This window comes from Quercus robur, chromosome 4 (assembly GCF_932294415.1).
Source record: "Quercus robur chromosome 4, dhQueRobu3.1, whole genome shotgun sequence".
NCBI lineage: Eukaryota > Viridiplantae > Streptophyta > Magnoliopsida > Fagales > Fagaceae > Quercus > Quercus robur.
In genome coordinates, this window is record NC_065537.1 from 51,648,253 (window position 1) to 51,663,524 (window position 15,272).

At 32.2% G+C, this 15,272-nt stretch overlaps 1 protein-coding gene across 1 annotated transcript; it reads left to right on the top strand.

Moving 5' to 3' along the window:
- The first annotated feature begins 742 nt into the window (after positions 1–742).
- On the top strand, positions 743–3,034 carry LOC126722908 (putative pentatricopeptide repeat-containing protein At1g12700, mitochondrial). The gene has a single exon (XM_050426064.1). It carries the CDS (start codon positions 1,009–1,011, stop codon positions 2,803–2,805), a length of 1,797 nt encoding a protein of 598 aa, XP_050282021.1. The 5' UTR covers positions 743–1,008; the 3' UTR covers positions 2,806–3,034.
- Positions 3,035–15,272: the final 12,238 nt, after the last annotated feature.

Genomic DNA, 15,272 nt, shown 5'->3' on the forward strand with positions numbered 1-15,272 from the left:
CCTTTACAGATGGAGTTGCAAGTTAATTTAATTAGGGGAGGAAATTTATGAAAAACTCATGAAATTTATCCTTATTGTATCAGCATATAATCTACTGTAATAATATAATCACTTCATGTATCAACTTACGATGAAAGAAGAAGAGGAGGTGGAGAATAAATATATAGATACATAAAATTTGTACTAAGCAAATTGTCCTTCTATCTATAAGATTAAAAAATGTAAGGTGTTCGTGTTCTTTAATATTAATTAATGAATAGGTGGATAAATTTCTTATTATTATTCATTTTCATTCGATTAAAATTGGGTTGGTAGATGAAAATGTGCTGGAGAATTTACGTGTCAATGCCGGACATGAAATTGCGTCATTTAGATATTAGGACAACTTTTCTACTTGAAATTAAAAGAAGACATCTTTGTGATTCATCGTGAAGAGTCCGATTGAACAAGGATGATAATAAGGTCTTCAATTTTTATAAATAATGATTGCAGTGATCTTTTTCTTATTTATGGGAACACTTATCTTCACACTGTATGGACGAAATATTTGTGTGTATAAATAGGGTTTAATTACCATTAAATTAAAGTAAAACCTAGATGCCTTTTAATAGGCCCATTCGCACCATTTCCCTATACAAAAAACCTATTATCTGTAGATACATAAAAGGACTTACATCAATATACAATAAAATATAGTTTAGAATGTTTGGGAAAAAAAATGTAGCTTTTTTGGTGAGGCTTTAAGCAAAGCTATTACTGTAGAATCAACTTAAGCCGTATGATAATCAACTTAAGCTATTACTGTAAAAATGTAGCTCTCTCTCTCTCTCTCTCTCACTATCTCAATCTGTCTGTCTCTCCCTTATGTTTTTTATGCACTCTCACCGATCAGTAGCTTAGTTCAAGTAAACTGCCCTCTAAACCGACCCGACCCTATTCTCTATCTCTCAAACTCTATCTTTTCGTTCTGATTTCGTCTGCCGAATTGTTTGCTGGATCTTCAGGAAAATGGGTACGCTGCTTCGTACTTCCCACTCTTCTTTTCGTTCTTATTGTTATTCTACTCTTACTGCTGCTGCTAGTATTGCTAGTGCTAAAGAAAACCCGAATCACAATCTGAATCAAAATCAATTCTTGGAATCTGTTAGAGATCAGTGCAAATCTAGAAGCTTTAGGAATGTTGGTCATGCCTTACACCTGTTTGATACAATGCTTCACATGCGCCCTTTGCCTAGCGTTAACAATTTTAATCACGTGTTGGGTGCCATTGCAAGATTGAAGCATTACCCAGTAGTCATTTCTTTAATTAATAGAATCAAATCATTTGGTATCTCTCCTGATGTTTATACTCTTAGTATTTTGGTTAACTGTTTCTGCCATTTGAACCGAGTAGATTTTGGGTTTTCTGTCTTGGCAACAATTTTGAAACTTGGTTATCACCCAAACTCTGTTACTCTAAACACCCTTGTCAAGGGGCTCTGTCTTCAAGGTAAGATTGCTGGAGCTGTGAGGTTGGTAGAAGAAATGGAGAAGAATGGATATAAGCCTGATGCATTTACTTGTGGAACAATACTAAATGGTCTGTGTAAGATTGGACAGACTAGTATGGCTATTAGGTTGCTTAGGAAGATGGTAGAAGGGAATTTTGAGCTTGATTTGACAGCGTATAACACAATCATTGATAGTTTATGTAAGGATAGATTTGTAACTGAGGCTTTGAACCTTTTATCTGGAATGATGAGTAAAGGCATTCAGCCGGACCTTGCCACTTACAATTCCTTGATTCAAGGCCTATGCAATTTTGGCCGGTGGAGAGAGGCTACTACTTTGTTAAACGAGATGGTACAGAGGAAGATTGTGCCAAGTGTGAGGACTTTCAATATATTGGTGGATGCATTTTGCAAAGAGGGGATGTTGAAAAAGGCGAAAATTATTTTTGATAAGATGATTCAAAGAGGTATTGAGCCTGACATAGTCTCTTATAATACTTTGATTGATGGATACTGTTTGCAAAATAAATTGAAGGATGCCATTGAAGCATTGAACATGATGGTTGAGAGGGGTTGTTCACCTGATGTTGTTAGCTATAGCACATTGATTAATGGATTTTGTAAAAAGAAAAGAATTGATGAGGCAATGAATCTCTTTCATGAGATGTCCAACAAGGGAGTAACTCCCGATGTTGTGACTTACAGCACTCTTATAGGTGGGTTTTGTCGAGTGGGGAGACACAAGGCTGCTCTAGAGCTATTTCATAAGATTCAAGCATGTGGCCAACTTCCAGATCCCCAAACCTATGCTATCTTGTTGGATGGCTTGTGCAAGAATGGACAAGTTGTTGAGGCAGTAAAAGTGTTTCATAAGATGGAAGACAAAACATTGGGCAACGATATTGTGATTTACAACATTTTAATTGATGGTTTGTGTAATTTTGGAAATCTTACAGTTGCAAGAGAACTCTTTTATGGTCTACCTACAAAAGGATTGCAACCCAATGTTCGGACTTACACTATAATGATCAAAGGGTTTTGCAAAGAGGGGCTAATTGATGAAGCGAGTGAGTTGCTAGAGAAAATGGATGGGAACCATATCTCTCCTGATGATCGAACATATAACACAATCATCCAAGGGTTGCTGCAACAGAATGAGACAGCAAAGGCTATGGAACTTATTAAGATAATGGTTGACAAGGGTTTTTCAGCAAATGCAACCACTGCATCCATGTTGTTTGACTTGCTATCCGCAAATCCAGCAGATAAAGCACTTCAAGAATTACTTACTAAGACTTTGCCAGTCAATTTATAAGGTGTATGTATATTTGTCAGAAGTGGTTATTTACTTCTTTTTTTTATGAAGTGATGTTTCTTTTCATATCATTGATGTTTTTTCCATTTCAAATTTTCTAGCAAAAGAATACCAATGGTAGGAAAGGTACTTAACATGCTAATTAAGCATTATGATCCCTGTTTGTATGTTACTGTTCTTTGAAATCTTCTTGTTGGAGTTGAAGTATATTGGAAGCTTAACTTGATCACATTTGAGTAAAATTTTGTCTTAAGGTTTCAAGTAATTGTTTTTTATTGCAGCAATGATGATGATGATGATGATGTTTTTGGGGAATCAATAATGGGGTTGAACTCATATTTCTTAGGATGAGATAGGGTTTAATTTCACTTTTGGTACTCTCTCTCTCTCTCTATCTCTCTCTACATGCACAAACATACCCCTTGAGGAATGTTTATGTGTGTATGTGAAGTTATGTGTGACAATGATCGCCGCTATGGAGGCTGGGATATCTATACCTACTTATATTTTCAAATCTAATTATGAAGGAAAAAATGAATTTTTGAGTGGTGATTGCTGATGAGAAAAGATAACTGTTGTATTTTAATTAAGGCTTGATTTGCAGCTTTGAGATATGTTTTCTTTGCAATCTAGAGAATTTAATTGGACACTAACTATTTATTTGTTCAGATCTAAAATATCTTGTTCAATAACAGGTCTACAATATCTTGTTCATATCTTTATTCAAGATATCGCACTCTTTCACTCACTCTCTCTCTCTCTCTCTCTCACACACACACACACACAAACACAAGTGAATTCACTATCACCACAATGGATCCAAACAAGAGAAAATGTTGACAAAGTAACAAAGATATAAAGTGAGTGGAACCAGAACAAAGCCAAGCTTGAAGAGCAAAATCCATCTTGCATTAACTCTCACACATTAGTAAAAAAACATGGAACATAGAAGTGGAAGGCATAACTATTAGTATAACACATTGAGATGCCATATTTATACATGCTACATTTCAAAAAGAAACAATACATAATGCCAACATGAAATGAACAATCAATATGTCAAGACCATATAACATACACAGATGACTGTGTAACAATGTTTTAACTTTTAAAGTAAAAGATTTGTATGCTCTCTCTTGCTTCCCTCAAAAGAAAATATCATAGAAAAAGAAAAAAGCAGAAGGAAGAGTAAAAAGTTCTCTGGCCATGAACATTGAAGAGAAGCCAATGGCTATAGTTTTCCAATGAAAAATTGGAAGTTTATCACCTCCCATTGAAAGAAAAATTTGTAACTCCACATTTGAGCTGCAACTTTGACCTTGAAGACATACAAGCACATCCATGGTACTTTTAATCAGAAGATACAGATAACGAACAAGTATATTAATAAACTATTTGTCTAACTTCAGGTCATTTAATATTATTACATCTTTCCAGACTTTAATCGATCCAATGAAGTTGAAACCTCCATATCCTAACAACTGCACTTCGATATAAAATAGGGTAATTTAGAAAAATAAAAATTAAAGAAAAACATTCTGCACTTTAATGTTTCACAGATAGTTAAGGGCAATGGAAAGGGACAGAGTCTGATAATAAAAAGAAGAGGTGAGGTCAGAGTGTTGAGAGACCAGTGTTTTGGGATGATAATAAAATATGCATAAAAAATTAAAATATAAATAGAATAATTTTTTTTATAAAATATGTTTTATTCCCCAAAAAAAAGAAAAAAGAAAAAAAAGAGACATACAGGAGCCTAAAGAATATGGAGAAAAAAAAAAAATGTACATAGTGACAATGACGACTATAAATTCCGGAATGGATCTGTTACCAGTTACTCCCCATGCTCCAAACCAACCAAATAAAGAACCACTAAACAAAACTACCAAATGGGTTCTTGTTGTAGAAATAGGATATGTATAAACAATTTAAACATATGTTAAATGAGATACACACAGATGCATACACTCGGGGTGAAAACCTAACCTCCCATGTGGGGTGGAACAGGGCAGGTCAAACGGGGTGGAGCATTTTGTCCTCTCTAACCAACATAATTAAGGCTCCATTCCATACAAGAGGGCAAAGCAATACACATTATGGTCCACCAACTACAAAGAGAACAACCACATAACTATGGAACTCGAAAAGCCTTAACTGTCAAACCAAACAGATTTTCAAAAAGTCAGCATAGCTGTAGCTTCAGCTGTAACCAAATAATAAGCCCAAAACCACATCCCAAACAACCAACTGATAAATTGATCAACAAACAAGCTCAAAGCCTAGAAAATATTTTTTCCTTGTTGTGACCACCCTTCCTACCATTGGTATTCTTTTGCTATATTGTTAACATTGGTATTTTTTTATGAAGAGATGTTTCTTTTCATATCATTGATGTTTTTTGGGAGAGATTGTGACCACCCTTCCTACCATTGGTATTCTTTTGCTATATTGTTAACATTGTTCTATTATATAATGTGCTGCTTGTTTGCAGTTATGGGTAGTTGGATTTTACAAATTCTTTTGTTGCTTAGAATTTCGCAGGTGACACTTATTTTCATAATAATTAACTAATATATCCAAACATTTGAAAATATATTTATAATAATTTGTGATTAAAAAATATTTTCCTTAGGGTTGTTTGATCAATCGGTTCACATTTGCCCTTTTCCTTCCATTTTGGGTTTTAATCCCACTAGTCGTGGAACCCGCGTGTTGCGCGTGATAATATTTTTAAAGGGGTCTCATTAATATATATAATTTTCAATTTGAACTATTTTAATAAATAATAATATTCATAATCATATTTTTATTTATTATAGTGACAATCACAAATGTAATATATATAATTTATATTGTACCAAAATCAAAACAATACGATTTTTCTTAAAAATGATAAAAAAAAAATATTTGCATCAAGAAATACATATGAATTAGTTAATAACAGGACAATGAGGGTACAAACCTCTAGTTGGAGATCCTACTATGGGCAGCTATTAGGTTGTATCTTTTCTACCATCAATGATTAAGCAAGACCTGTGAATACATTTTCTATAGACAATTTTTTAAAAATATTTTTATTTGTCTTTGACTTCATTTTTCAATTATAAGCAATCAAAAGCTGAATTCTAAAAACACAAACATTCATCAATCTAAGGTAGAAATGCAAGAAAAATAATAATAAAAAATCCAACAAAAAATGAAAAAAAAAATTGAGAGAGAGAGAGAGAGAGAGAGAGAGAGAGAGCCTTTTTTGTATAGGAAAAATATGCATAGAGTGGAAGAGATCCATTGCCAAATTTATAATAAGATGGTGAGAATTAGAAGAGCTAAAATAAGGAAGATAAAAGGGCAAAATAATATTTAAATTTAAAACCGCCTAAGAGGAATATATGTAGACAGCACTTTGGTTTGATTTTCCATTGATTTATTATTTAGTTATAACATAAAAATTAAAGTAAATGAATATGTAAATTTAAAACTGCCTAAAATGAATTTTTTTTTTTTTTTTTTGAGAAGAGCCTAAAATGAATTTGTAAAGTCAATATATTTATATAGTTAATATGATAAAAAATAAATATGAAAAAGACTAATGATGTGGTTGATGAGGTGGCTCAACAGGAGCGTATCAACAATAATTTCTATGTTTCAGCTTTTAGATATTTATAGATGTTGTATATTTATTGGCATGTCAATTAAAGATTTCTATCCGAGGAAATGAAATAGTAATATAGAAATACTACTTAAACACATTGTATCACCTTTAAAAAAAAAAAAAAAATTGATAAGAACATTGTATCACTTTATTTCACTATGAATGCTGTGTTACCGAGATACTTAAATCAACAAAGATGGTAATGGTCATCAATGCTTAGGTGGATTTATGCTACATCTAGTTGCATGCATTCACTACTAGGTTTGGATTATAGCATTGAAGTTTTATTTATTTATTTGTTGGAGAAGGTACCAGCTTTTGTGTTGCTTGGTCAATGTAATTACATGATTGATTTTAGGGATAATTACACTTTACCCATCTGTGGTTTGCCTCTAATTTGATTTGCCTACCCGTGGTTTAAATTTTGACACTTTACCCACCTGTGATTCTCACTGTTACTGTGCCGTAACCCACCTTGTTAAAATTAAGGGTAAATCGGTATTTTTGCTCAAGTTTTATGTCTCTCTCCTCCCAAAACAAAAAATAGCACAAAAATGCAAGAAAAAGAAGATCAAAAGGTGGTATTTTTCTCTCTCTCCATTCACACAAATCTTGAACATGAAGAACATACCCCAAAAAAAAAAAAAAAAAAAACCCAGATCAACCTACACAAGATCACTGACTTAATGACTCAGATTGTCTAGTTTCTAAGCAAGAATAATGCACCTTTCACTGTTAACATTTACCCTTTCCTAAGTCTCTATGGTAATGAAAATTTCCCAATTGACTATGCCTTCTTTGATGGAGTAAGCTAGCTCTCGTCGTTGAATGAAGAATGAAGGACAGAGTGCTTAAATATTCTTTTTTCCAACATTTCTCATACACACAAATTCAACTAAATACAAAAAATTTCATCCCAAACATCTCCAAATCCAGTAAATCAAAACCTAACCAAATCAATAATAAAACATCTAAATCATCCAAAATAACCAACAAAGCTATAAACTTCACAATCAAACCCCTGGATTTCTCTCTCTCTCTTAAACCATTGGATGTCTCTCTCTCTCAATCAAGTTTTATCTCTTGGTTCAAGCCATTACCACCGCATTCGACGGTCGAAAACCCAAATCACAGGTTGAATACTGATTACACCACCGCTACCGCCACCACCGGCCGAAAACCTAGATCTTTAAGGCTCTCTCGGTTCAAGCTCTTGATGTCTGGTCCTTTCTCCTCTCTCTCTCTCTCTCTCTCTCTCTCTCTCTCTAACTCATCATCTTTATCTCTCTCTTTAAACCCATGGTTGAAAACCCAAATTGGTAGTGATTGGGTGGGAACGAAGTGAGCGAAGCACAGAACTCGAAGGTATTGCTATTGTTTAGCACGCAGAGCGGCTCGATCGAGTGGTCGCGGAGGTCCCAGAGGCGGATGAGGTCGCCTATAATCTTTTTCATTCTTATAATCTGAATTTCTAACTTTATCTGTGTTTGAAATAGCTGTGTAAAAGTCAATTTCTTTTTGGGTTTGTCTCATATTTTACATACCCAGTTGAGTTTGGCCTTATGGGTCTTCTTTATTTGGATAAATTTCCTGTTTGTTGATATGAATTCCCCAAAGTTTGTTAGGATGGCTTCTACTAGTCAAATTCGGCTTCTACATGACTTGTGCTGTCAGATTGAGAGATGAGGGGAAGGAAACAGATGAAAATTGATATTCACCCAAAAAAGGAGAGAGGGATTAAGAAGATAAATTTAAGATTTAGAGCAACTACAAAGTAACTTTATTCATGTTGTTCGTCTCACTCATGAGCTGAGGAGTGTTTTGATTCGTTTGGCCTTTTGTTTTTTACATAATATGTGTTAGAGTAACGGTGAGAGAGTGGTGGGTTATGGCACAGTAATGGTGAGAATCACAGGTGGGTAAAGTGTCAAAATTTAAACCATAGGTAAGCAAATCAAATTAGAGGCAAACAACTGGTGGGTAAAGTGTAATTATCCCTTGATTTTAACTAGTGAACGGTGAACCTAAGGTATCTAAGGGCTTGAAGACTTGAACACCTGATATTGATGTCCCACATTGTTGAAGACTTGAACACCTGATATTGATGGCCCACATTGTTGAAAATGTGACACTGACAGCCACTAATGGCTCACATTGTTTATCGGAGATAGCAATTATTATATACTTTGTAAGATTCTCAATCTTTAATAAAGTATCTATAAATGGTTGGAATGGAGCATAATATAGCCCTGAGTCATGACAATGGTGCAATTGTAAATGGTTTGTATAGATAAAATGCCCTTGTGCTCTCTTAACATTAGCTAACCAATAAATTAACCAATAAAGTTTTTTTTTTTCTTTTCATTATAATAGTATTAATTAAGTTCAAATATTAATCAATAAATAAAATAGTATTTTTTTAATCAAATGAAAAAAAAAAGAAAAGAGAGAGAAAGAGAAATGTTATGGTTACAAAATTTTTTACAACACTTTTACAACAAATCCTAAGTAGCAAGTTGTTAGTTGTTATTGGTTATTATTGGTATACAAAAAAGTAAATTTAGTTGTGGGTTCCAGTCAAAATGAGTAACAACTTAACTCCTAAGATCTGTTGTGAAAATGTTGTAAATATAGCACTTCTAAAAAAAATAATAATAAAAAGAGCAATACACAAAAAATTTCTTCACATTTTTCATAACAATTGAGTTGATAAACTCTTACTAGTACTTATCTAGGTTCATTACTAAGATTACCCTTTTACTTACCAATCACCACTATCAATTTGCCACCATCAACATGTGTGAAAAAGATTTGACAAATATTTTGTGTCTATAGACTTTCTCAACCAAAAAAAAAAAAAAAAAAAAAAAAAAAAAATCTACATGGTTTATTTTAATTAGTAATTTTTCATCTAAAACAAGATAATAGAGTTTAAGTAAGATTTAAATTTTTATATTAAAAAAAAAAAATCATAGTTAAATACTATATAAAAAAAATCCCAATTCATTTTTTACTTTAAGCCTCTAAATGCATCAAGCCAACCTTATATACAGTCCTCCCCATCTGACACTTAGTAGTTTTGAACTCCTGATATCATATATATATATAATGAGACTTTAAGAACCACTTAGCCAACTCATGGGATTGATAGTTACAATTTGAAATCTATATGGTTTGTTTTGAACTTTGAAATACTAGGAGGTCTAAGTCAAAACTATAGCCTAGACTCTAGAATCCTTTTGAATAATTTTTTATATTTTAGCTTATTAATTTATTTTATTAACTCAATTGGAACGTTTGATATTTCCAATTAAAATGTCAAGGTTCAAATCTTCCTCCCTACTATCAAATTGAAAAAAGGATTTTTATTTTTTATTTTTTATTTTTTATTTTTTATTTTTTATTTTAAGTACGATGATACATTATAAATTTTTTTTGTATTTTATCAAATCTAAGCAAATAAATAAATAAATTTTTTAGTAAAAAAACTAATCCAAATGAATTACTAAACTTTGAATAGGTGCAGACTTGAATTCTATAAATAACCAAATATTATTGAGATAAAAATCTGTGGTGTCTCATCATAATTAGTTGAATGAAATTTAAAATAAGATTAGTCAAGAGTTTTGTAATTCAATGGTATTTTTCTCTTTTCCTTATGAGAAGAATCATGGTTAGAATTCCCCCCCAATTACTATTGTAAATATTAAATTATCAAAAAATTAAAAATAATGTAAGATGCAGAGCTGAACATTAATATCCAACAACACCATAAACAACACAAAATGAGCTATCTGGCTTCGGCATGCTCTTTTCCCTTATGAAGTCTAGTAGTCTGCAAACACATTTTTACACATTTTTACATAACATTACTAGCAATAGGGAAACGATATATTTTTAAAGTAGTAAATATTAAAGATATTGTGTACTAGCATTTATTCTAGCAATGATATTAGAAAAAGAGATAATGAATGATCCTACTTCAAAATGCTTCATTAATTGTCAAAGTTGCTGTGGGGTACAGTAATTTGATAAGGTAGTGTTAGGTTCTAAAGACTTAGGATTTTATGTATTTAGAATTCTAATGTGTATTGTTGGCAAACCATGATCAAAACAATATGTTTAGTCGTGTTTAGACTTACTCAAAGTTGATTCATTTATGTAAAGTTGAAATAAGCTGTTGCATGATTCATTTAAGCTTCTCGGCCTGGTTCGATCGATCGAAGTTTATGCTTGATCAATCGAAAATCGGGTCAGAGGCGTTTTCTGCATAATTCCAACTCAGTCCTAGTTTTATTTTAAAATGTTTAGGGTTTTCTAATTTGCCCTAGGTATAAAAGGCAAACCCTAGCCACATTTTAGTGTGGCTCATATTGCTGTTTGTGTAAATCTCTTGTGAGATCTGTGAGGAGCTTTCCTTTACACAAGTTTAGGATTATCAAGAAGGAGATTTGTTTAAGAGCTTGATGATCATTCAGTTGCTGCCATAAGAACTTAAAGAAACATAAGCGGGGGTGCTTGTACTTGCTGGAGAATCCAAGAAAGAAGGAGTCCGTGGATTTGGAGCTTGCACGTGGTCGTGTTAGTAAGTTCTACTGGTGAGTAGCAATAAGAAGTCAAGCGTGGGGGCTTATAAGTCTTATTGTATGAATTTCGATTCTTTCAAGATAGTGGATTTAGGTTTACCTTGAGGATAGCTAGGTTAAATCCTCCCCAAGTTTTTACCAGTTTGGGTTCTTGGATGATTATATCTTTGTGTTATTTATCTTTCCGCTGCTATGCATGATATGATTGTTTAATTGTGATAACCTAGATTTGGAATTTGGACTAAGTAACAACTTGGCTAATTACCTAGGTTAATCCAATTGTGTTTTTAAGGGGTCTAAAAATTATCAGGTAGCATTGCCATGTGTCGTACCTAAGACCGAGGAGGCCAAGGCGATTCCGAGGAGATCCCACCCTCGGATGGAGGGGCACGTCAGTGGCACATTACCAGAGGAGGTTGTTCTATAGAGAAATAGTTTAGGAGATGGGGTTAGCCCTAACGTAACTAAAGAGATGGTAGCTACCACCACATTTAATGCATCCCACCAAACCTCCTGGTTGCATTTATGCGAAGAAGGCCCTTGAATAGTTCTGTCTTGGTTGCTGCATCTCACAGAAGGTTTGGGAAGATGCTTGATGAGACTAGCACTAGAGTGATGGCCTGCATGATTAACAAATGGAGGGTCAAGATCATCTAAAGGGGACTATATATTGTAAGAGATCCTCCAGGGAGAGGGGATCGGAAAACGGTAGAAAGAACATTGTAGCATAAAGAACTGAAACTGTAATCAAGTTCTAGAGTGATAAATTCAAGAACTACTCTCCTCGGACTTTGCTGATGAGGAATTTCTTTACAAAAGACTTGTCTTCCTCTGTTTTTCCTTACTTCATTACCGTCTTTGGTCCATTGTAAGCGTTGTCAAACTCATTGAAGCCTAGTTTTTCAGCCCACTCTCTAAAAATTCATTGCGTTAGGCTCTTTAGGCCTAAGTCCTTCTACTGTTTAGGCTCAAGAATCAAAACCTGCCCTTACAGTTACAATCAATTTTTTAAGTTATAGCCCAACCACATCAGTGCATAAGGGCAATCAAAGCTGGAACATAGAGGTGTACATGACAATGACAACAATTTTTTGCTCTATGTTTTCATGTTATTGTCACATTTCATGGCTTCAAACCAAACCTACAAACATGACACACTTATGTGATAGTGTATTTGCTAAAAGCTTCTGAAGAAAGATTTTTCTTTAATGGGTATGAATCATATGAAGCGCACTCAATCAAAATCAAGAGAAACAGAAAAATACGTATATGTAATATCTAAGCTTTTGAACACATATAACTACAACAGCAGATTCCTTGAAGTTACAAAAACATTCATAACCAGTTGCACCCAAATTAGCAGTTCTTTCCTAATCTTTGAAACTGTGCATAAGTACAAGAAATCTAACTTTAATCCAAATGTTTTAGTTGAAATTTAGAAGTGACTGCTCATTGTTAATTAAAAAATATATATTTGCATTATCTTCAGCATGCAATAACAATGTTCATAGTGCTGAAACAAAGAAAAAAGGTTTATGAGGAAAATCATAATGCATAGACAGCAATCATGACAAGCAAGGCACCTGATATATCCACAGATTGATTTGTTGATGTACTTCCTCTACTACTGGTCCACGCAGAACAATCAAAGCAACCTGAAACTTTTAACAGCTTTAAATTGAGATTACCGTGATTATTAGTTCTCCATATAAATATCAGAAGCACGGTTGTCAAAATTGCGATTTGGATCGTAGGCTTGCATGATTTTATGATCTCACCTCACCAAAATGTTTAGGATCGCACTAGGATCGTAAAAATGGTAGGATCGTATAGGATCATATGGGATCCTACCGATCCTAGCAAAAACATAATTTTTTTTTTCTGGGATAAATTTTTTGTTTTGATGAAGCTTTAATGGTTTTAATTTTTTCATGTTGTGATGGTATGACTTTTTATTTTATTTTTATAAAATTATGTTAACCTATTCAAATGTTTTTTAGTTTCTAGTTTACTTATAATCAAAATGAAGGAATGCTTTATCATTTCTAAATGAAGAATTTGATGTTGGTTTTGCTGCCTTTTAAACTATAATGTTGTTAAATTTGTTTGATCAATATATTAATTTGTGTTCTAATATTACTTAAATATTTTTTTTATATAATTTTATCAATTATGCTTGTATTTGTATATTGATTGATTGATTTTTTTGAGCATGCTCTTTAATTGTTGTTGAGTGGTATAACTTCAATAGTTAAGTATGAAATTGTATCTTGATGTCTTTTGCAGTTCTAGTATACAAATATATAATGTCTACATAGATGATGAAATGGGTGATGATGATTAGGAATTTAGGACGGTGGTTATAAGAACCTTAGAATGTGAATAATTAAATGTTCACTTTACCTTAATATTCATCTTGCTTTTGGATTTTATATTGTAGTTAGCTAGTTTCTATTTGCTAACTTATTTTGAATTTAAAACTTGGAACTTAGAACTTGGAAAATATTTTCCATGTGTTTTGATAAATATTTTGGTATTTGGTTGCTAATTAAACATTTATTGAACATTTTAAATACATTGGGTCAAAATTTAAATATAGTTGTTTTGTTAGTATAGACTTAGCAATATATGACATGCAAATTACATCATATGATGCAAATCTTAGTTTTTTTATGAATGAATTTATAATTTTCGTGATTATTCAACATGCAAAGTTATTATTAATATGTTTTTTGCTTTAAATTTGAAAATATGTAGGATCTTACGATTCACGATCTGATCCTACGGTTTACCATCCCACCTACCTTCAACGATTCTACGTAGGATCCTAATTTTGACAACCTTGATCAGAAGGCATCACACACCTGTTCTTCATGCTTCATGGGAAATTTACCATTTGGACAAAAGACATATGCCCAAGAAATCTGAAAAATAACTTGGAAAGGGATAATTCAACAACTCTTTCAACTTTTAAGTCATGCAATTTCAGAACATAAATAAAAGAGAGGTTGAGAGAGACATGTAACACAAGATGAACTTAAGTGTACCTGAGGATCTGTCACTTCCATTATATCTAGAGTAATAACTGTAAGATTGTTCAACTGATTCCTCAACCTTCAAAGGTTATGACTAAGTGCATTAGCTATAGAATCATTCATTTTCCTTCTTTCTTTCAGTTTTTATTTTTTATTTTTTTATTTTTTTATATATATTTTCTTTTGGGGATGGGGAGGGCCAAAGGAGTAAGCAAAATGAACTTATTATAAAATGCAGCAACAAGAAAAACATTAATTTCACTTTTGATCATAGTTAAGAAAACAAAAATTTGAAAAAAATTCAAGGATATAGAAAATGTAAGCATAAATTTCAAGTAACAAGTGATTATAGAACTTTCAAGTGCATTACATACCAAGCTTCTGCTATTAACAAAACTAGTCGCAGACCTGCGCAGTGCGCAGGAAAATTTGATATCATAATTTTTTATTCGAACATTATTAAATTAATATATTATATATTGTATATTTTTAAAAATTCAGTATGTGTTATTTGAAATTGGGTTTTATATTACAACATATATATGAACAAAGCCCATAGTATTAAAGAAAAGTTTGTTGTATTAAAGAAAAGTTATTAGACATTATTAGAACTTTAAAACAAATAATTAGTTTAAAGCTGACTAGGTTTGTTTGCAAAGTTATTCTCAAAAAAGAAAAAGAGAAAAGGTTTGTTTGCAAAGTGGATGTGGGTTCAAGGTTTTATTAAAACTTTACCTAAAAATATAAGTATTTTTAGGGAAATAATTTCTATTTTATATTATTCTAATTATTTTATATATTTATATATGGAAAAAGTTCGGAAACAAAATTAGTTATAACTTAGAGCTATAACTCCATCCAATATCTTTTTATTGGATGTGAATTTTGATAAAACCACCATTAGATTACATTTTCTTCTAATATCCTCCATGCTTTCAAATTTTCATGAAGATCAAAGATCAATAGCTATGTTATTAATCATATATTTAAATTTCAAGTTTTGTGGTCCAAAATGTTGCATAAAAAATAAGTTTATAGATTGTATAGTAAATAAAATCCGATTAACACAAAATTCGACATATGTGTTAAAGAAAATATATAAAAAAAAACATGCAATTTAATGATTTGATTTCCAAAATATGTAGTCTTGTTAATTTTATTAGTGGGAGTTGTAGCCAAAATTTTTCATATATA